We start from the raw sequence: 21062 nt of genomic DNA, 5'->3' as shown, positions 1-21062 counted from the left end.
AACCCACATGATGGAGGGAAGAAAGAAACCAAGTCCCTCGGTTGCCCCTGACTTCCACTCCCAAGTGTGGCATGTCTACATCCTTACACGCCCAAACACAATAGATACATGTTAAAAGGGAAGAGGCAGGTGAAACTAATCGTTAAGGCAGTACATCTGAAACATGATTTCAGCACGTGCTCAGAGTTTTATGAGTCAAAGTTCTTTAATACTCAATACTTGAGGCCCTACGTTTACTTTGATCATGGATATCTCAGTTCAGGTGAGCCCTATTTCCAGTGCTCACAGTCTCATAGAACTTTCTTCTAGTTTTTTTTTTTTTTTTCTGGTTTAGACAGAATTTCTAGATTTGGCTGTCCTGAACTCACTCTGTAGACCCTGCTGGCCTCGAACTCAGACCCACCTGCCTCTGCCTCCTGAGTGCTGGGATTAAAGGCCTGTACCACCACCACATGGTAGACTTTTTTCTTGGTATGTGTGTATGCACATACATCTCACACATAGAAAACGTTTTTTTTAATTTTATATTGTCCATTACATTCTCTTAATTTGAGGAAGTAGATACGTGTGGGCAGATATAACAGGGAGAATTCAGAAATGAAACAGGCTGCTGCAGTGATCATGGGATTAGTGAAACCATTTCACCAGCAGGGCCAGCTGTGCAGGATTCTGGCTCCCTCTAGTGGACACAAGCTGGCAGCATTTGAGGAAGATGTGTCCTGAACTTGAGGCTCCTATCCTGGAGCAGCAGAGAACCAGAACAAGTTGGGGCACTTCCATGTGTGGTACATCTCCCAAAACTCACCTTGGCTGCCTAGGGAAGTGGGAATGCTAGGAAGAATTCATGAAGTTCCATCAGAAACCACAGAGGACCCGCAGCCTGACAGGTGAGTGGTACACAGAGGCCCAGACAGCATTTACCAGCAGCTGAGCCTGAGCCTGAGTGATGTTTGCTATAGATGGAGTGTGGAATTCTGGAGATAAGGTAACATTTCCTTCAGGAAGCCAAAACATACCCGTCCTCAGCACTGTGGACTGTGGGGCTATTACCCCTTGAATATCTTATAAAATGACTTTCTTCTTCTTCTTCTTCTTCTTCTTCTTCTTCTTCTTCTTCTTCTTCTTCTTCTTCTTTTTTTTTTTTTTTTTTTTCTGAGACAGGGTTTCTCTGTATTGCTTGAGAACCTGTCCTGGCACTTACTCTGTTGACCAGGCTGGCCTCATACTCACAGAGATCCTCCTGCCTTTGCTTCTCGAGTTCTGGGTTTAAAGGTGTGTGCCACCACCACGCGGCTTGTTGTTATTGTTTTGTTGAGACAGGGTTTCTTTGTGTAGCCCTGGCTGTCCTGGAACTCCATCTGTAGACCAGGCTAGGCTCAAACTCAGAGATTCACCTGCCCCTGCTGGGATAAAGGCATGTGCCACCACCACCCAGCTCCTTAAAAACTGTTTGTATATTTGTTTCCCTCAGGTAGCAATGATACACATGCTAGAATAAATCTTAGAGCACACAAGTACAAATAATAAAAGTATAGGCTGGAGGGATGGCTCAGCTGTTAAAAGCAATTTCTTCTCTTGCAGAGGGCCCAACTCCAGTTCCCAGCACCCACTGAGGGCAGCTCACAACCATCTGTGCCTCTAGCTCAGCTATCCCATACCATCTTCTGACTTCCAAGAATACCTGCACACTTGTAGCATACATTCACAAGGCACAAACAAATATAAATATAAATAAAACAAAGGGGCTAGAGAGATGACTCTGTGCAGGGCATTGGTGGTGCACGCCTTTAATCCCAGCACTAGGGAGGCAGAGCCAGGCAGATCTCTGTGAGTTCAAGACCAGCCTAGTCTACAAGAGCTAGTTCCAGGACAGCCTCCAGAGCCACAGAGAAACCCTGTCTTGAACCCCCACCGCCACAAAAAAAAAAAAGAGAGATGACTCTGTGGTTAAAAATGCCTACTGCTTGGGGACTGGAGAGATGGCTCAGAGGTTAAAAGCACCAACTGCTCTTCCAGAGGTCCTGAGTTCAATTCCCAGCAACCATGGTGGCTTACAACCATCTGTTATGAGATCTGGTGCCCTCTTCTGGTGTGCAGATATACATGGAAGCAGAATGTTGTATACATAATAAATAAATAAAATCTTTTAAAAAAAATGCCTACTTTTCCAGAGGACTAGCTCTTTTCTTTTTTTTTTTTAAGATTTATTTATTTATTATGTATACAGTGTTCTGTCTGCATGTACCCAGGCCAGAAGAGGGCACCAGATCTCATTTCAGATGGTTGTGAGCCACCATATGGTTGCTGGGAATCAAACTCAGGACCTCTGGAAGAACAACCAGTGCTGTTAACCACTTAGCCATCTCAAGAGGACTCAAGTTGGTTCCCAGCACCCATGTCAGACAGCTCACAACTGCCTAAAAGTCTAGCTCCAGGGAATCTGACACTTGTGGTTTCTTCAGATACCCACACCTATATGCACATACCCATACCCATACTTACAAATAATATAAATGGATCCCTGTGAGTTCAAGGCCATCCTGGTCTACAAAGTAAGTTCCAGGATAGCTAGGACTATTACACAGAGAAACCCTGTCGCAAAAAACAACAAATGAGCCAGTACTCAGGAAGCAAAGGCAGGCGGATCTCTGTGAGCTCGAGGCCGGCCTGGTCTACAAGAGCTAGTTCCAGGGGCTGGAGAGATGGCTAAGTGGTTAACAGCACTGGTTGTTCTTCCAGAGGTCCTGAGTTTGATTCCCAGCAACCATATGGTGGCTCACAACCATCTGAAATGAGATCTGGTGCCCTCTTCTGGCCTGGGTACATGCAGACAGAACACTGTATACATAATAAATAAATAAATCTTAAAAAAAAAAAAGAAAAAGAGCTAGTTCCAGGACAGCCTCCAAAGCCATAGAGAAACCCTGTCTCGAAAAACCAAAAAAGAAAAGGTAGTGCTAATAATAAAAAAATAAATAAACAAATAATAGATTTTTTTCTGCTATAGTAAATATGCTTTATGTTTCTTTGTATCCTTGTTGTGTTATGGTATGATCAGTCTCATCTATCATCCCCAAATGGCATAATAATTCACCTTCCCAGAACTAGAGTGATGGCTTAGTGGTTAAGATCAATTGCTCTTCTTCAGGACCTGGGTTCACTTCCTAGCACCCAAGTGGTGATTCACAACTGCCTGTAGCTAAAATTCCAGGAGATCTGACACCCTCTTCTGGGCTCTGTGGGAACCAGGCATGCATTTGGCACAAATACACACATGCAGGCAAACAGTCATACATGTTAAATAAATAAATACAATATTTTTATAATTCACCTTCCTAACGACATCAGAAGATCCTCCATTGATGTAGCTCTTCACCAATCTTAAAACAGCTGAGCATGGTGGCACACACCTGTAATCCCAGCATTTGGGAGTACAAGACCAGTCTGGGCTATGTAGTGAGTTCCAGGCTAGCCTGAGATGATAATGTAAGACTCTGTCTCAAAAAGAAGGAAAAGGGGATAGTAAGATAGCTCAGTGGGTAATGGCACTTGCAGCCAAACTACATGATTTGAATTTGATACCCTGAACCCACATGGTGAAAGAAGAAAACTGACAGCCCTAAACTGTCCTCTAGCCTCCACACGCTACCACCCCTCACACACAAATACAATAAAAGAATACAAAGGCATGTCTCACTGTGCCTCTAGCTGGCGTTTCAGTGTGTACCAGTTTCAGTGAGTGAGGTTGAGGCTGTGTTCATCTGCTGTCATACATGTATTGCCATCCCTATTTCCTTTAGACACCTGGTCATGCCGCCTAGATGTCTCTAAAGCCAAGGATCACCTTGAACTCTTTTTTTTATTATTATTTTTATGGATGCTTCACAAATGTGTGTGTCGTCCTTGTGCAGGGGCCATGCTAATCTTCTCTGTATCCTTCCAGTTTTAATATATGTGCTGCCAAAGTGGGCAAGGCCTTGAACTCTTCATCCTTCTGTCTATACCTCCCAAATACTGGGGTTAAAAGTGTGTGCCACCAGCCAGGCATTGGTGGCGCATGCCTTTAATTCCAGCACTCTGGAGGCAGAGGCAGGGGGATCTCTGTGAATTAGAGGCCAGCCTGGTCTACAAAGCAAGTTCTAGGGCAGCTGAGGCTACCCAGAGAAACCCTGTCTCAGAAAAAAAAAAAAAAAAGTGTGTGCTATCGTGCTCACTGTTGTGGTGACAGGGATTAGACTTATGGCCTCATACATGCTAGGCAAGCACTCTCCCAACTCAACTATATCTTCAGCCATTTTTGCTAATTTTTATTGTCTTCCCCCATTTTCATGTGTGTGTGCGTGCGTGTGTGAGTGCGTGCGTGTGTGATGTTCATGGGCATGCATGCACATATGTACATGGGCATGTGGAAGCCTATTGTTGGTGTCAGGAATCATCTTCCATTATCTTCCACCATCTTCCACCTTATTCATTGGAGACAGGATCTCTCAATCAAAACCAGAAATCTTGGATATAGGTATTCTCACTAGCCATCTTGCTCTGGCTTCTACATCCTGTCTCTTGCCTTCTACAGCCAGAGTTACAGACAAGATGCCACACCTGCCTAGAATTTAGGTAAGTTTCTGGGGATCCAAACTCCAGTCCTCACACTTGAGCAGCAAAGGCTTTAACTGATGAGCCATCTCTCTAGCCCGGAAAAGATATCTTATTCTAACTATCTTTTTGGAGGGGGGCATGTTGTGTTTCGAGACAGGGTTTTTCTGTGGCTTTGGAGGCTGTCCTGGAACTAGCTCCTTTTTTTTTTTTTTTTTTTTAAAGATTTATTTATTATGTATACAGTGTTCTGTCTGCATGTACCCAGGCCAGAAGAGGGCACCAGATTTCATTACACATGCTTGTGAGCCACCATGTGGTTGCTAGGACTCAAACTCAGGACCTCTGAAAGAGCAACCAGTGCTGTTAACCACTGAGCCATCTCTCCAGCCCCTGGAACTAGCTCTTGTAGACCAGGCTGGCCTCGAACTCACAGAGATCCGCCTGCCTCTGCCTCCCGAGTGCTGGGATTAAAGGCATGCGCCTCCAATGCCCAGCCTATTCTAACTATTTTTAAAATGTGGTTTGTACAGTCAGGTTTTCAACCCACATAGACTTGAATTTGGAAGGAATGGCTGCAAGTAGATGCACCCACATGGCAGCTCACAACTGTCTGTAACTCTAGTTCTAGAGGATATAATGCCCTTTTCTGACCTCAGGTATGAACCACATACCTGAGGTATGAACACATGTAGTACACATACTTAACATGCAGGCAAAACATTCGTACACATAAAATAAAAATAAATCTTTTGCCAGGCGTTGGTGGCACACTCCTTTAATCCCAGAACTCAGGAGGCTGAGGCAGGCGGATCTCTGCGAGTTTGAGTGCAGCCTGATCTCCAGAACTAGTGCCAGGATAGGCTCCAAAGCTACACAGAGAAACCTTGTCTCAGAAAAAAAATTTTTTTTTTTTTTGGAAATACAAGTTAGGGGGCTGGCAAGATGGCTCAGCCAGTAAAAGTGCTTGCCACCAAACCTGATGACCTGAGCTTAATCATTGGGTTCCACATGGTAGAAGGAGAGAACTGACAACTGACTCCCTAAACTCCCCTCCATGAAATAAGTAAATGTTATAAATAATTTTAACACAATTTGGGAGCTAGCAAGATGGCTCAGTGAGTAAAATTTTCATTTGATGTCGAGTCTGTTGACCTGAGTTCAATCCCTGGAACCCAGTAGAAGGAATGAACCAATTCCCACAAGTTGTTGTTTGACCTCCACACACGTATACTGCCATGACACGTGCACACAGCCCCAGTGAATAAATAACATTAAAATCATTAAAAAGTTTAAACGGTATCAAAAATGCTTCATATAACCCAAATGAAGGCAGGAAAGGGTAAGTGGATCCAGCTTATTATGAGCACAGGTATCTGCAGCTGTCACCATCACAATGCTCTGGGTATCCCTTGGTCTGCTTCCCCCACAGTTTCCCAGCAAACTATAAACATAAAACCACTAGAGTGGTGCACACTGCTTTTATCCTGAACCCTGCACCAGTGATACACCTGACTTTGCTACTACCTTAACATCAGCCAGGAATATTCTAGCAAAATGAAGTCACCTCTTCCTAATCAATATGCACACTCGGCCTTTGACCCTAATTACAGAGAGCCAAGGGCCTTTCGGCTGCCCAGCACCACCCTTCTATCGGTGAGTACCGTATAGCTTGTACCCTGTGCCACCCTTGATCTGTCTTTGTTTCTACTGCACCTTGGAACCGGTCTCTAGACTCTGGGATCAGACTATTTTGCAACAAAGGGGAAACGGAGAAATAGGAAACAGACAGGAACAGAAAGCAATAAGATAATAGAACTAAAGGCAAATATCTCAATAGTCACATTAAATGAAAACAGACACAGCACATCAATCAAGAGAAAGATTGGCAGGATGTTTCCAAAACTGTATATTAACTAAGCATGATGACACACACCTGCAATCCTAGCACTCAGGAGGCTACAGCAGGGTGATTGCAAGTTCTAGGGCATGGGTAGTTATTGGTGGGAAGGCCACTGAGCAGGACTCCATCCCTAGGGACCATTTATGCAGCTCAGGAGTGGCTGCCTTCTAAGATCCAGTTGGATCTCAAGATTCTATGGCCTGGGGAAGGTGTGTCCCTTGACATGAAATGAAGCCACTGGCATGACCTGGCCAGGGTCTGCACCTTACCTGCTTCATCACCTCAGTATTCTAAGCAAGAGGGCAAAGCAGTGTCCTAGGGCCACCCCAAGAAGGAAGAACTCAGCTAATGCAATCATTTCTCATGTTCTAGAAAAACTGATGGAAGTTCAGACATAAGGAAAGTAGCTAAGAACTACAGGAGCAGCAAAAGGTGAAGTGCTGAGCTAAGATGATGCCCTCAGACCACCTGCTGTTGTCAGGGTGTGTATCACTTCTTCGGCTCCTTAGAAAAGGAAGTACATTGTTTTGACCCTGAGAACACAGGTCTTGGTTTCCAGGTTTCTGCCATTCCTGCAATGTCACCTTGATGAGGAAGAACCTGATGCCAAAGCTTGGGCCACCCCAGCTCAGGGGTAGCGGTGCCACCTGGTGGAAAGGAGGGATCAAAGTTTACAACTCTGAGCCCTTGTCCACTCTTTAACCATGGGAGGCAAAGTCCAGTTTCAGGAGGACTGACCTCTCCTGAGGGCCATGAGCCAATAGGATCTCCCTAATCCCCACACTCTGGTCCTCTCATGCTCATCCTAGGCCTGCCACTCAGCATTATTAGTCTCCCTACATATTTCTCCACAGGTCTACTGAAGACCCGCTAGGAATCCAAAAAGCCAAGAACCAAGGGAAATATCAGTCACTATCTTTGTATCCTAGCCAGTAGCAGCATGAATAGCCAGGAGCCTAAGTCTCCCACTAACTGGGGAAGTAGATAAGGACATGGCCAATTACATGTCCTGGACACCATCCCTGCCCGAGTGGCAGCAATACCTGATATGTCTCTACCTAATGTCTCTCCCAGGCCCATGTTTCTCATTTTGTGAGAAGCTCGTTCCCAAGTCCATCCCACACTTAGGATAAGGAACTGAGCCCTCCCTTTCCAAGGAAAGAACATTAAGTGTCAGAGTTGGGGAAGAATTGGAGCAGGGACAGCAGAATCCCAGGAGGTGCCATGAACAAACCAGGTTAGTCTGGCTTTCTCAGAGTAGGCAATGGCATGGGTACAACTCCCTCCCCCACCCCCACACAGAGATACTCCAAGGTAGCCCCAACCCTGAAGCCTCCCTGGGTATCTGAATTTTAGGAAGAGGTTTCAAAATGAAAGATGAAACAACAAAAACAACACACACAACACACACACACACACACACACACACACACACACACACACACACACACACACACACGCCACACACACACGCCACACACAGACAAAAACCAGAGAAACAGAATCTCTGGAAGGGCAACATTAAAATTGAGCTTCAACTAGGCATGATGGTACATGCCTTTAATCCTAGTACTCAGAAGACAAGCAGGTGGCTCTCTTTGAGTTTAAGACCAGCCTACATGGAGAGTCTCAGGCCAGCCAGAACTAGGCAGTAAGACTCTATCTAAACAAACAAACAAATAAGTAAATGGAACTTCTCCCAGCCTGATTAAGGGAAAGGAGGGTGTGATACAGATTGGAGGGGGGCAGGGAAGCAACAGGCCAAGGATTCTTCAAGGAAGCACAGCAGAGAGGAGTCCCAGAAGGACAGGGAGGAGTCCTAAACAAAATATAGGAGTCGTGATTTTACCAAGGGACCTTTCCTTATAGAAAGTAGCACATCCCTCTACTGGGTACTACTAGGATCAAGCCCTAAACAGGAAGGGCTGGGAAGCAGGTGGCACTCAAGGAGAGTGATACTGGTAAACAAATAATATTGCCTGGGCATAGGCCAGGTTGCCACCATCCTGATGATGGTCCTTAATAAGGAAGATGCCTTTTGGGCACTGGCCCAGCTGCCAATCCATTAATGAGCAGCATACCATCCAAGTTAAGTAGACAGCTTCTCCATGACTTATGCCCTACAGAGAGGGCCCACGACAAGGGACTCTTGCTTCCACGTGCAAGTAAAAACCTATAAAGTGACACAGAACTGGCCTGCTAGTGAAGGTGTAAGTTTAAAGGGCGTGAACTGTAAGAAGAAAGTACTCCTCAGGGGAGATTAGGAACAGACTGGAGGGTGGGCAGGGACCCCAGCAATACGGAGACCTGGTGTATAGTTCTCTATCAAACACCTACTAGGCCTCCTCCTTAGAAGACACTGGTTTCTTACAGAACCAAACCCAATGACTACCATGTGGCCCAAAGGGCTCTACACTCTGGTTCAAACCTGTGGGACTTTATTCCAAAGACTGAAACCATGTGCACAAACGAAATAAATCAACCAGAATGAAAATCAACCTTCACCCACTGGATCCTTGACATGGTTTACCCTCAAATGTACAAAGAGCAGTGCCCTGAAAGGTTTGCTGCCTGCTTGGTGCATAGTCCCAACTCAGCCTGGGTTTCCCTGCCAGGGACTGTCACAGTACCGGCAGGCATGAACATGTTCTCTTAGGCAGCAGCCTTAGTTACTACTGTGACCTCTCCTATGGGCAGTACAGGGCCCTGTGACATGGGTCACACTCAATGACCATGTGTATGGGTATCCCATCACCACTGCTGCTTCTATGGTCTGTTTCCTAGTCTCCCTTGAGTAGTATTTCTCTTCCTCTTACAGGAAGTACTTCATTCCCTCCCTTAGTCCTGCACCTTCACCTCCAAGCCATCTCTATCACTATGTAGGCAAGACACAGCAGTGTGGATTAACCGTGATATTGAGGTGTAGCAAGGAGCTAGGGCTTCCTGGTCTAGGACAGGGATTGAAAGGATATGGGGGTCCTAGCTCCTGGTCTCCCCTGGACCTGACTCCTTCGTGAGTTTTCCCCAGAACCCCACAAGCTTGGCAATGCTGCAGCACACTATCCCAGAAGAGGCACATTGCAGGCTACTGAAACACCCAGTGGATGCTACTAGTCCTCAAGCCTGGATCCTGGAAGTGCCATGTTGCTACTTCAGCTTAGCAGAGTCAGAGGTTTCTATGTGCCTAAACCCCACAAGAGAACAAGGCCATCAGGCAGTCCCCAAGGTATCTGTTCCTTTCCACAACCCATTTTCCAGACCTCCTTCCAGAGGCTGTCCACAGCAGGGCTCCTGTCCTCTGGCCGGAAGTCTGGTATCAAAGGAACGTGCAGAGGCTGCGGATTCAATTTTCCTGGGGCCTTTGGCAGCCTCCCAGGGGACCTCAACCCTCTTGGGTAGTCTCCCCCAACAATGACTTTGACTCCTGAAAGCAGGGGCCACTGTCTGGTCATTGGCCAGCTTGCCACCATCCTGATGATGGTGGCCAGGTTGCCACCATCCTGATGATGGTCCTCAATAAGGAAGATGCCTTTTGAGCACAGCCCAGCTGCCAAGCCATTAATGAGCAGCATACACATAGACAACTTCTCATGGCACCAAACAGCTAGGCCAGGTGACAACCAGACTGACTAGTGATGGCAATTTACAGTAATAGCACCTTCCCTTCCCTATTTGTTCTGAGCCACTGGACTGTCTGTTGTAGGTAGTCCCAGGGCTGTCAAAGGACCCACTCATATCCCTTATCAGTCAAGATCCCTCTATGCATAAGCAAACCAGGTGATATATTCCAGCCTTTTATTCTGCAGCTCTCACCATCTATGGCCAAAATCCAGGTGACAGCATCAACTTATCCATATCCTCTCCTGATCCTGAGCCCAACAGGCAGCCACACACCTCCATCCCTCTCCCTGTCCCCTACTAGCTTCATGAGCCCAATAGGCTGCTTAAATCTTATATGCCAGCCGAGCGGGCATTGGTGGCGCACGCCTTTAATCCCAGCACTCGGGAGGCAGAGGCAGGCGGATCTCTGTGAGTTCAAGGCCAGCCTGGTCTCCAGAGCGAGTGCCAGGATAGGCTCCAAAGCTACACAGAGAAACCCTGTCTCGAACCCCCCCCCCCAAAAAAAACAAAAAAACAAAAAAAACAATCTTATCTGTCATCGTCTTTCCTTGGCCTCAAAGGCTAGCCTGCCTGTCAGGAACCAGGGCATAGCAAGGCAGCAAGGCTAGCTGGGATTTGTGTGGGTGTTCTTTCTTCCTTTTCTGAGGCAGCAACTGCATAATGGGGACTGAGTGGATTGAGGGGAAGCCTCAGGTTCCTGGGACACCTGCTACTATCTTCAACCTATGGCTCGACCCCTCTGGAATAAGCTCTATTTGTAGGTTATAGGCTCTCAGGATTCCACATATGGTTCCAGCCACTGCCTTTTGGCTCCCAGCTTATGAGAATGAGGTAAAAAGGTATAAGGGAGGCACTGGGCTGGATCTGGGATAGAGAGGTTTGAGGGCCATTATGAGCAGGGGTTCCAGAGGAACTCCATTCCTCTATCAGGACAGTGAGAGACACGGACTGTCCAGGGCTCCTGTAGTGTTATAGCAATGAAGTGCAGACAGGCACAGGGCCAGTTTTCCAGCCTAGGGGTGTGACTGCACCAGAAACTCCCCTGCCTTCTAAGAAGGCCAGGAGAGCCCATATCCAACAGATGAGCTAGGCCCTAGACCTCCTGCCTTCCTGCCACAGAAGCCACAGCACACATCAGAGTTTGAACCAGTGCCATTGGCAGAACTGGCCAGAGCAGGAGAACCAGGGAAACTCTTGAGTCTTGGTAAGCCCCTTATCACCCCAGGGTCACACCTGGAGGATGAGGTTGTGGTCATGACCATGGCACAAAAACACCCTTCAAGGTACATGGAAGTCACTTCTCAGGTATCCAATACAGACCTTGACTAGGTGTGGGCCACACTCAAAACAACCATTTGTCTACCTCTCCAGGCCTGAGTGAGCCAACCACAAAGAGTGGGCCAGACCAGATGTTGTCAGCTGAGCAGGGGGCAAGGCATTGTCCCAAGCCCTAAGCCCAGCCCCCATACCACAGTTAAGAGTTGAGGGTGCTTTCCTGGCAGGATCTCTCTTTAGTTGTAGTCTTATGTAGAAAACAAGACCAGAGTTAGAAACAGAAAGGTACAGTAGCCTTAGCAAGATGGACCTGGGCACAGGCAGGACATGGACAATAACCTTTTTCCAGGGTCCAGCCCAAAGTCGAACTTCATACCTTTGAATAACCTCCGAAGTCTCTCTCTAGCACATGCTGCTTCAGGCTGAACCACACAATGCTAAAGTACCTTCAGGCCTCCATTGTGGAGTTTTGAAGGACAGAATGTGACATTCTTCCCATATTAGCTCCAGTTTGAGGTCCCTTCCCAGGACAGGCATGTCTAGGCCCCATGAGCTCTGCCCCTGATTCCATCATACTGCTTCCAGCAGGAACACTAAGCTCCTGTCCACCCTTACAATCATAGCCCAGAATGTCCAACCTACTAAAAACCCCCAAACAGGGCCAAAGACAACCACTGGCATAGCAGGCCTTGTCCTCAACCCACCTGCATGGCCAACATGGCTCCAAAGGAGCCACTGAAGCCCCAGATGATACCTCAGGAGCCTCAAATACACATGGACAGGGAAGCTGAACATTTGGCTCTTGTGGAAGAGGGCAAGCATGGTGTCCCACTGCCTAACCACTCAGCAGCAGCCCCTATATTTTGCCTAGAGGAGCTTCCTTATATTGCAAGTGTCCTCCAAAAGAGGAGTTCACCCATTTCCACTTGAGAGAGTAAAGTGCACACACCAAGGGACCCAGCAGGCAGGATGAGGACCAGGATAAGGAGATGGGCCCTCCTGTAGCCATGACCAGTGCTAGAATGAGGCCCTGGGCATGGCACACCCTTTGGGAGCAGTGAGCAGCTACCTGACCGGCATGTGTCTCTCAAGACCATACAGGTGACTTGGAGAACATCTGTACACACTGGAGAGGTGGTAGGAACTGGTAAGGCAGCTTCTACCCTCTCAGGGAGTTGAGATTGCTAGGCTTTAGGCACTGATGGGACAGAAGTCTGAGGCCACACAGAAAACACTGAGGTCCTATTTTCAGAGTCCTAGAATCTCTATCACTGGTCAGGGGGCTGCAGGATACTGGGGCGGGGCAGGTCTTACACTCTGCAATCCTTGGGGCTATACTTCATGGATCCCAGAATGCAGGAAATGTGTTTCCTGCTGGAGACAAGAGATGCCCCCTTACTCTTAAGCCCTCCTCCTCCCATTAGTTAAAGGACAATAGGTCACTCTTTAGATCACCTGATTATTCTTGTGTTGCATATAGCTTTCTGCAGGAAACACAAGACAGCTGGGGCAGGCAGAAGGGAAGGACCATACAGTCCAGGGTCCCAGGCTAGCCACCCCATCCTCTTCTCAGAAACAGGAAGAAGGCAGATGATGAATCTCAGGTTCCCAGTATCTTCTGTGAGGCCACAGGCACTACACCTCCTGCTCCCAGCCAGAGACAAGTCAAGACCATCAAATAATTTACTGTAATTCAACCTGTGCCCCATAGGCACCCGAAGGGAACTGAGAGGGGTTGAGGACTGGGGTGCCAGTGGCAATAGGGACAGTTCATGACACAGTCTGTTCCAATTGTCCATGCGAAGGTCTTGGTCACCTCTGTCCACCATCCCTGGACTGGACTGGCTCCAGCATCGCTTCCTTCCTTCCTTCCCTTCTCTTTCCTTCCTTCCGTCTGCACCTCCTCCCTGCATCCGGCACCTCCACGTCCTGAGCCTGTGCCGGGACGGGCACAAAGGACACCACTGACCTCAGGCAGGGAGATTGGCAGGATGGGGGGGAGCAGGGACATCAGAGTGGATATGAAGTTCATCTGGCTAGCTGGGGCCACTGCCCCAGATGTCTGCTGGTCCCTGCCTCACCTGGTGTCAGGATAGCACACACTTGCAGCTCATGCAGCCAGGGCCACTCTCATCGGGTGGGTTCAGCTTCCGTAGTTTATGCTGCCGAATCTCACGTACTAGTGTGTAGAAGGCATCCTCCACACCCTGGGAACAGAGGGACTGGATCAGAGGGGACTCCAAGGAGGAAAGGGGTGCTGTTTGGGTAAGAAACTCCCTGCCTGGATCAGGTAACACCCCAACCCTGGAAAACAACCCTTCCTCGGCTGCACAACCAACACAAATAGGGAGCTGGGCTCTGCACATCTAAAAGGCACAGGACCACTCTCCTTAAGTAGGCTCACTCTGGAATATCCTTCAGAGCAACTCGACTCAGAACTCTCCCAGACCCCCAGTATGGCTCAGGTCTGAACACCCTGCCCATACTTAGGGCTCAAAACTAACAGGTACTCATAGGACACTATGAGGACAAGAAGGACTAGGCTCCTGGGTCACCGCTCCGGCCTGGCTCAGGGCAGCTCTCTCCATGGACCCCCTCCTGCCCTGGCGCTGTGTCAACCCAGAACTGCAGGGCATAAGCCCAGACCCTGGCCCTTGCCTCCCTCACAGCCCTGCCGTCTGGGAGACTTACAGCATGGGGGCCGCTGGGTCACATGGGTCCCGGGGGGGTCCCAGAGGGTCCCGGAGCTGGAGCCAGAGCCAGAGCGGCTGCCCTGTGTTGAGGGAGAGGGGCGATGAGCTCTGCTCCCTGGCTGGGGTGGGGTGGGGTGAATCCCTGACTAGCTATGGAGTGGGGAGCAAGCTCACCTGCCGGGTCTTGGCTGATGTTTCAATGTAGGGGATGCCATAGCTGCGGGCAAGGTCCTGGGCCTGCCGAGACTCAACAGTTCGAGCAGCCAGGTCACATTTGTTCCCCACCAGCACCATTGGCACATCGTCTGAGTCTTTCACCCGCTTGATCTGCTCCCTGGAAGGGGATGGGGAGTATGTGAGCCAGCTAGCAGGTTACAGGCATGGCTGTACCCAGGACACTCAGAAGACATAAACCCTCAGTGTGCACATGGAACCTTCCTCACCTGTGCTAGCCATAGGTGGCTCACCTGTACTGATGGATGTCTTCAAAGGACTTGGTGTTGTTGATGGCAAACACACAGAGGAAGCCCTCCCCTGTGCGCATGTACTGGTCCCTCATGGCACTATACTCCTCTTGACCTGCTGTGTCTAAGATGTCCAGCAGACATGTCTCCCCATCAATGACCACCTGTTTCCGGTAGGAGTCCTGTAAAAAAAACAGAGCTTAGGCGTTCCACCTCTCCTCAGAGAATCCACAGAGCCCACCCACCCTTGCACCTCTCATGTTCTGATAGATTAGGTGGCAGCAGACCCATACCACCTGCAAGACCTAGCTATGTGGGCCTTCCTGACTCTTCCATGACCACTGCCAGAGCCAGGTAGCCAGAGCTCACCTCTATGGTGGGGTCATACTCGTCCACAAAATGGTTCTGGATCAGCTGGATGGTCAGGGCACTCTTTCCCACGCCTCCAGCGCCCACCACCACGAGCTTGTATTCTGTCATCGCTTCTATAGAGGCTGCCACTCCAGGAGCTCCTGCCCCACCTGCCAATGAGAGCCACACTTATCCAGGCCCGGGCCACTTGAGACTGCTAGTAGATGCCTGACCCAAAGGCCCTAACCAGCATTGAGCAGGCAGGCCAGCCACCACAGTGGCCCAGTCACTCACCTGTGGCACCTCCAGCTGGGACAGGGAGGCCCCCCACCTCCTCCACCAGCACTTAATGGCTGTGTGAGGAAGCAGGGAGAGGCCCCCAAGGCAGGGCTGACAGCTGAGAGCTTCTCCCAACCACGCACCCAAATTAGAAGTCGCTAGGTAGGCAGAAAGCCTCAACGGGAGGTGCCTGAGGGCTGAGGCCACCCCCCAAAAACAGGTCCTGCCACGGCGGACTCAGCGTGCCCAGGCAGGCCAGTGCCAGCCTACAACCGGCTCCGGCCCGCCGGCATGTGGGTGCAACCGACAAGTATTTACTGAGCGCCTACTGCATGCCAGGCGCGGTCCGGGCAGCGGGGGAAGGGTGGCTGGAGAGGGACCCTGCCCTCCGCTGAGACAGACCTTCCACAAGAGGCCAGGGAGCCTTCAGCAAGCAGGGGTGGAAAAGCGGCTGAGGGTGTGGGAAGCAGGTGACTGCGGGAAAGACTCACAAGGGGCGCGAGGGGTGACTGGGGAACAGAAGGCCCTGATTGGGGCCTGAAGCGGGTGTCCTTGTAGCCCCGAGGCCGGAGCGTGATGGCCGCGGGGCGCAGAGTCTCCGGAGGCCCGGGCGGCGCCTCGCCGGGAGGGCGGCTACAGGCGGGGCGGGCCGGGCCGGGCCGCAGAGGCGGGCAGCCGGGCGCTAGGCACGCTGCCGGGGTGAGAGGAGAGGGGAAGCACCGATCACCTGCGCCCCGCGCCCCACCCCACGCCCGCACTCACCGCTTGCTGGAGTGACTGCCCCCGGGGCCGGGGCCGGGGCAGGGTGGGGGCGCGGACCGGCGCTGGCTGGGCCGCGCATGAGCTCCGTCCGCGGCGGGTGCGGCTCGGGCTGCGGGCGCCGGGCGCGGACGGCGGGGACTCGGCCGGGCCCGCGCTCGCCCCGCCCCGCTCCGCCCCGTCCGTCAACTCTAGACAGTCGGTGATTGGTCGAGCTCCGCCTCACCGCGACCTGTTGTGGTTGGCTGAGCGACCCATCCGTCAGGAGCCGCAGCTAGGCGGGGCTTCCTGGAGTAGCAGAGAGAGCGCTGTCGCGACCTGGGTACTGCACTCAAATGAGTGACGCCTAGTTCCGAGGTGCGGAAGAGAATGAGGGAACCCGAGATTCCTCCGGAGAGAAACTGGGGTACGCTCGGGTTGGGTCGCGGGGCCTGCCACAGAGCCCACACTCTGCAGCCGCTCCAGAGGCCCAAAGGCCCTGGGAGCGGAAAGGTCATTCCGACCGGGACCTGGCGTCGGGGACAGTCAGCACCGCGGACGCGGGATACCAGAGGAAGGCAGAACCCGCCGGAACCCCAAGCTGCCTGTTCTCGGAGGCCGAGGTGTAGCGAAGGCCCCATCCCGAGGCAGCATCGGCCCATCACACCGCGCTCCTTGTGCTTTGGAGAAGACCCTCCCTTACCTCCCCCAAAACTCGAGGTCCCAACCCTGCAGCAGCTCATACTGTGCCCCATTTGAAGAACGACCCCGGAAGTCAGAAAAGTTGGTATTAGGGCGAAATGAAATGTTCCATCCACTCATGCAAGTAGGGTACATCTGTGTCAGACGCAAATGACATGTTTGCAACTTTTTGAAAATTTCAAAGAAACGAGTAAGAACGTCCTCCTTAGAAAACCGACAGGGCTTTCTCAGGTGATGCAGGCCTGGGGACGCGCGCTCACGTGTATCCCGGGGTGAGAGCTAGGCTCGGCCGATGCGGCCAGCAGTCAGATAACCCAGAGCGGGACAGAAACCTCTCACGGGCAACTCTCCGAACCTCTGTGGGCGTCTTCTCATCCGTCTCGCTTGCCTGCCACTCAGGGGAACCCTGCCACCGGATCTGCCGCGTGTCCCGGCAACCGTTGCTAGGGGGCGGGGCTCATCCTGCCGCAGCCCCGGATGCCCGCGGCTCACGAATATTTGGGTATTCAAATGAGGCCCCGCCCCCGTTGCCATGGCGCCAGGGCCGCAACCCCACCGCGGAGGAAAAAATAAAAAAAACCCTCACTTGAGAGAGCGACCGCCTTGGTGGAGGGGTCCAGGGCTGGGCCCCTGGTCTCGGGCATCCTGGCCCACCCCTCAGGTGAGAGCTGCCTCTTCATGTCCCTTGTGCTAGGGGAAACCTGGAGTGGGGCCTACATCTTTTGGGGCAAGACACACTGGACTGAGTAAGCAATAAACCATGAAGTGCAGTGGAAAGAGGTAACTCTTACTACAAAAATGTATCTGGGAAAGACAGGTAAGAAGTGCAGGAGTTAGAGGTCGGCCAAACCTGGATGGAGGTCAGGGACGACGGGATGGTGACCAAGAAGAATGTTCTGGGCAGAGTTCTCACTACAGCCCAAAGACTGTTGAGTTCAAGGTCTGAAGCCAAACACAGACCTCTGTATCTTTAAGGAGAAACAGTAGGTGAGCCTGTTGCCAGAGGTATAGAGGCACCTGAAAAAACTCCTCCAGAGGTATGGGGAGGAGCTCAGGAGAGGCGGGCCTACAGAAGATTCAGAACCACACACCCCTTTAGGAGTTGAAGAAGCAGCAGAGTTTGGATGAGGACCGTGTCTTAGTTTGCATTGGGTGACCCAGAAGGACCCTTGACTGTCGTTGTCATCATCTAAACCTTATCCCCCATTAAAATGGTTACAAGGGATTCAGGACCAGGCCCCCAGCTAATAGCACTCCATTCCTGTACCTACTTGCTTCTGAGCTGACATTGGCCAGCTCAGTCCAGGTCTACAGACCAAGCACAGTGACATAGCCAGGAAGCTAATCTAACTCTCTCTTACAGGTATTACATGTAGACACATGTGGCCCCCTTGCCCGGATGTTTGACCTACAGCAGGAGCCAGCTACCTGCAGGTGGGACCTCAATCAGAGAAGGGGGTGTTGGAGGGAATGTCTGCTATCTTAAGCCTGAACCTAGATTTAAGAGACCATTAATGAAGAAAGATCTAGAGCCAGGGTCTGGGGCAGCCTGGGGAACTGTCAGTTACAGGTGGGTGGCTGCTGGTCGATACAGACATCTTGCCCAGTGTCCCTAGTCTTACAGCCTTAAAAAAAAATATTCTTTATCATGTGTGTGAGTGTATGTGTGTACCACAGAGTACAAGAGCCCTCAGAGGCCAGAAGAGGGCAGCTGATCCATCCCTTGGTTACAGGCATTTGTGAGCTACCCAGTATGGATGCTAGGAATCAAACACAGGACCTCTGCAAAAGCAGCCATATGCTGTTAACCATGGAGCTATCTTTCCAGCCCCAATACACAGCTTTTATGAGGCCCAAGATGGCAAAGCCTGGAGCCAGTACTCATTGCATGGACACTGTGGAAAACAAATACAGAAACAAATAAAGGAATAGGGAGATAGCTCAGACAGTAAATTGCTTGCCTTGTAAGCATGAAGACCTGAGTTTGATCCCCAGAACTCACATATAGGATGTCAGGCATGGTAGTGTGAGATTGTAATCACAGCACTGGGGAGACAGACAGGTAGGTGCTTGGGACTTGCTGGCACGCCAGTTTAGCCTATTTGGTGAGCCACAGTCCAGTGAGAGACCTTATCTCAAAAAAAAAAAAAAAAAAAAAAAAGGAGGAGGGCATCTGAGGAATGGCACCCAAAGTTGTCCTCTGGCCTCCACATATACACATATGCACACACACTAACAATTAACATATACACACACAAATTATAAAATGGATAAGTACATCTCTTTTTTTTTCCAAACTACAGAAGCAAAGGGAGAGAAGTTGTTAGCATAAGCAGGAAGTTTCAGCTGAAAGTAGGGAAGTGGACAGGTGCTGTCCAGTTATCTAGACCACTGAGGTTGCCCAGGGCCCCTCAGGCCAGGCCAAGTCAGGCTGGGATGTGGGGAGATTGACCTAGCAGCTTTGTGGGCCATTGATGTGAACTAGAGCCTTGTAAACTAGGAGATTTGGCCCTCTGCCTCTCCTAACAGGTTGGATGTAGATGGACCCAGCCTGGGATGGATCCCAGGGGCCTCGGCCAGGCACAGCTAGCATCCGGGTACGGGAGCTGAGCTGGCAGGGCCTAAACAACCCCTGCCCACAAAACAAGAGACTGGGCAGCCATGGGGATATCCACAGGGAGCGGCGGGTGAAGGAGCACCTTTCCCCTGCTCGGCTGGTAAGTGATTGGGCCTGAGGCTCCGCCATGGGTCTGCATGAGGTGACATACTGGCACCCTTTCTGCTGATATCCAGCTTTCCCTCCGCTAGGTACCCCCTACCTTTCCACCATTGGGGTCCCTGCCAGCAACCCAAGTGACACAAGCATCCCCAGGCATTGAGATCACAGATGGCACTGTTGGGCCAGGGTTCTGTAACTATTGGCTGAGGCCTGTGCTCAAGCAGACAAGAAGTCTCTTACTCAAGAGCTGATGTTGCAGCAGGGAAGACTAGGAGGTGGCATATTGGGATGCTGGAAGGGAAGCTGATGATGGTGATGGCGTATGGCTCCCCACTCAAGGCTAGAGTTCTTCAGTCTCCTCTCAACCTGCCTGAGGTAGGATCTGTCCTTTGTATGCTGACTATATTGGCAGCAGGTAAAGACTTTCCTCCAAACCCAGTGTGAGAGCCTGTTGGTATACCCCATCCCTGAGTCCTAAGGATTTGGAGAGTCCATCTTGGCAACCCTGAAGCTCCCAGGACTTAGAGTTTGCCACCCATTCATGGTTTGCCACTATGAAGGTGAGAATCTTGATAGATGGTATCACCCAGGATCTCCTCAGAATAACTATTTAGCCTGCTAGTCCAGAACCTTCATATGTTTCCCAAAGTGTCCCCTGATGCCATAGCAGTTGTGACCCAGGGTCCTAAGAGACCATACTTGCATTTCGTATACAAGAAGGTCTTGTCTAAGCTGGGTGGTAGTTGCACATGCCTTTAATACCAGCACTCGGGAGGCAGAGGCAGGTGGATCTCTGTGAGTTTGAGGCCAGCCTAGTCTACAGAACAAGTTCCAGAACATCCAAGGCTATCCAGTGAAATCCTGTCTCAAAAAAAAAAGGTGTGGGGGCAGCGGGCTTGTGTATCCCATCTACAAGAAGAGATAGACCAGTCAGGCCCCCACCCCTTGACTTCCAGCTCGAGTTTTTTGTGTGTCCTGTAGTCCAGATATGCTATGGCTGGGTGCTGCTCAGCAGGGCTCTGGGCTCCAACTGCATTGTTGGATCTGTTCTGAAGGTCTCATATGGAGACTGGCCCCTCAAGTGTAGGCCCTTCCCTGGCAGCACTCCTTCCCCGATAGTCAGTTACAACCTCTGCTCATGTCATGCCCACCAGCCACTTATTGCAAGCCCAACCTGGATGAGGCAGGGGAACATTTGCCACCTGCTCCAGTAGGCACCTTTACAGAGTCCTCAGCCAAAAGCATGGAGAAAACTGGGAGTGACACCTGATGATTTCTGCAGCAGGCCCTGACCCAGGTAGATGACCTCCAACTGGTGAGGGTGCTGGAGATGTGTGTGGACACGCGTAAGAACAGCCTGGGGAACTTCGGTGAGAGCCACTGATCACACCCATGCCCCTGTGACTGTCACAACTTGACCTGCCCATGAGCCAATTATATTTCCTTGTTGTAAATGAAAGGCTAACAAACACCTTGGACAGCATGTCCCTTTCCTTAAGATTGGACTGTAGAACTAAGATGTATAGTCAGCTTAGAAATATGTTTTAGTCCAGGGTATATATTCCAAAGTGACTTTTCAGGGACCACACCCAAACACCAGTTCCAGTATGGCAAAATCGAGGGTACTATGCTCCCACGAAAGGTGCTCCCAGAGCTTATTTGGAAAGGATTTGGAATTTATAGACACATTGCACAGATGTTATATTGATGTCTCATGTACTCTT

General features: G+C 50.5%; 2 protein-coding genes and 1 non-coding gene across 7 annotated transcripts in view; 1 reads left to right on the top strand and 2 right to left on the bottom strand.

The window, feature by feature from the left end:
* Positions 1–3866: 3866 nt before the first annotated feature.
* On the bottom strand, positions 3867–3973 carry LOC113834979. The gene has a single exon (XR_003484045.1). It is a non-coding gene; the product is annotated as a U6 spliceosomal RNA (small nuclear RNA).
* Positions 3974–13057: 9084 nt separating this feature from the next.
* On the bottom strand, positions 13058–16096 carry Hras (HRas proto-oncogene, GTPase). Of its 5 annotated transcripts, none has more exons than XR_004769068.1 (7): positions 15942–16096; positions 14919–15070; positions 14553–14731; positions 14260–14419; positions 14084–14165; positions 13474–13599; positions 13058–13356 (listed from the first exon to the last, which is right to left on the bottom strand). XR_004769068.1 is itself a non-coding variant. In XM_027408999.2 (6 exons), exons 1-6 carry the CDS (start codon positions 16018–16020, stop codon positions 13565–13567), a joined length of 687 nt encoding a protein of 228 aa, XP_027264800.1. In that variant the 5' UTR covers positions 16021–16096; the 3' UTR covers positions 13058–13564. The 5 variants fall into 5 exon arrangements, 3 of the variants coding, with proteins under 3 accessions (XP_027264800.1, XP_035298009.1, XP_027264798.1); XR_003484011.2 differs by having other exon boundaries at positions 13058–13327; XM_027408999.2 differs by having other exon boundaries at positions 13058–13599.
* A 950-nt stretch (positions 16097–17046) lies between these two features.
* Positions 17047–21062, top strand: part of Lrrc56 (leucine rich repeat containing 56) — a 19349-nt gene continuing 15333 nt past the window's right edge. Inside the window, exons 1-4 of the mRNA XM_027408992.2 lie at positions 17047–17280; positions 17983–18053; positions 19149–19336; positions 20621–20708. Coding sequence (XP_027264793.1) covers positions 19160–19336; positions 20621–20708 — 265 coding nt within the window. The 5' untranslated portion in view covers positions 17047–17280; positions 17983–18053; positions 19149–19159. The remainder of the gene's footprint in view (positions 17281–17982; positions 18054–19148; positions 19337–20620; positions 20709–21062) is intronic.

This window comes from Cricetulus griseus, chromosome 3 (genome assembly GCF_003668045.3).
Source record: "Cricetulus griseus strain 17A/GY chromosome 3, alternate assembly CriGri-PICRH-1.0, whole genome shotgun sequence".
NCBI classification, from domain to species: Eukaryota; Metazoa; Chordata; class Mammalia; order Rodentia; family Cricetidae; genus Cricetulus; species Cricetulus griseus.
Note: the sequence above shows the minus strand (reverse complement) of the source record. Positions and strands in the feature narration are given on the sequence as shown.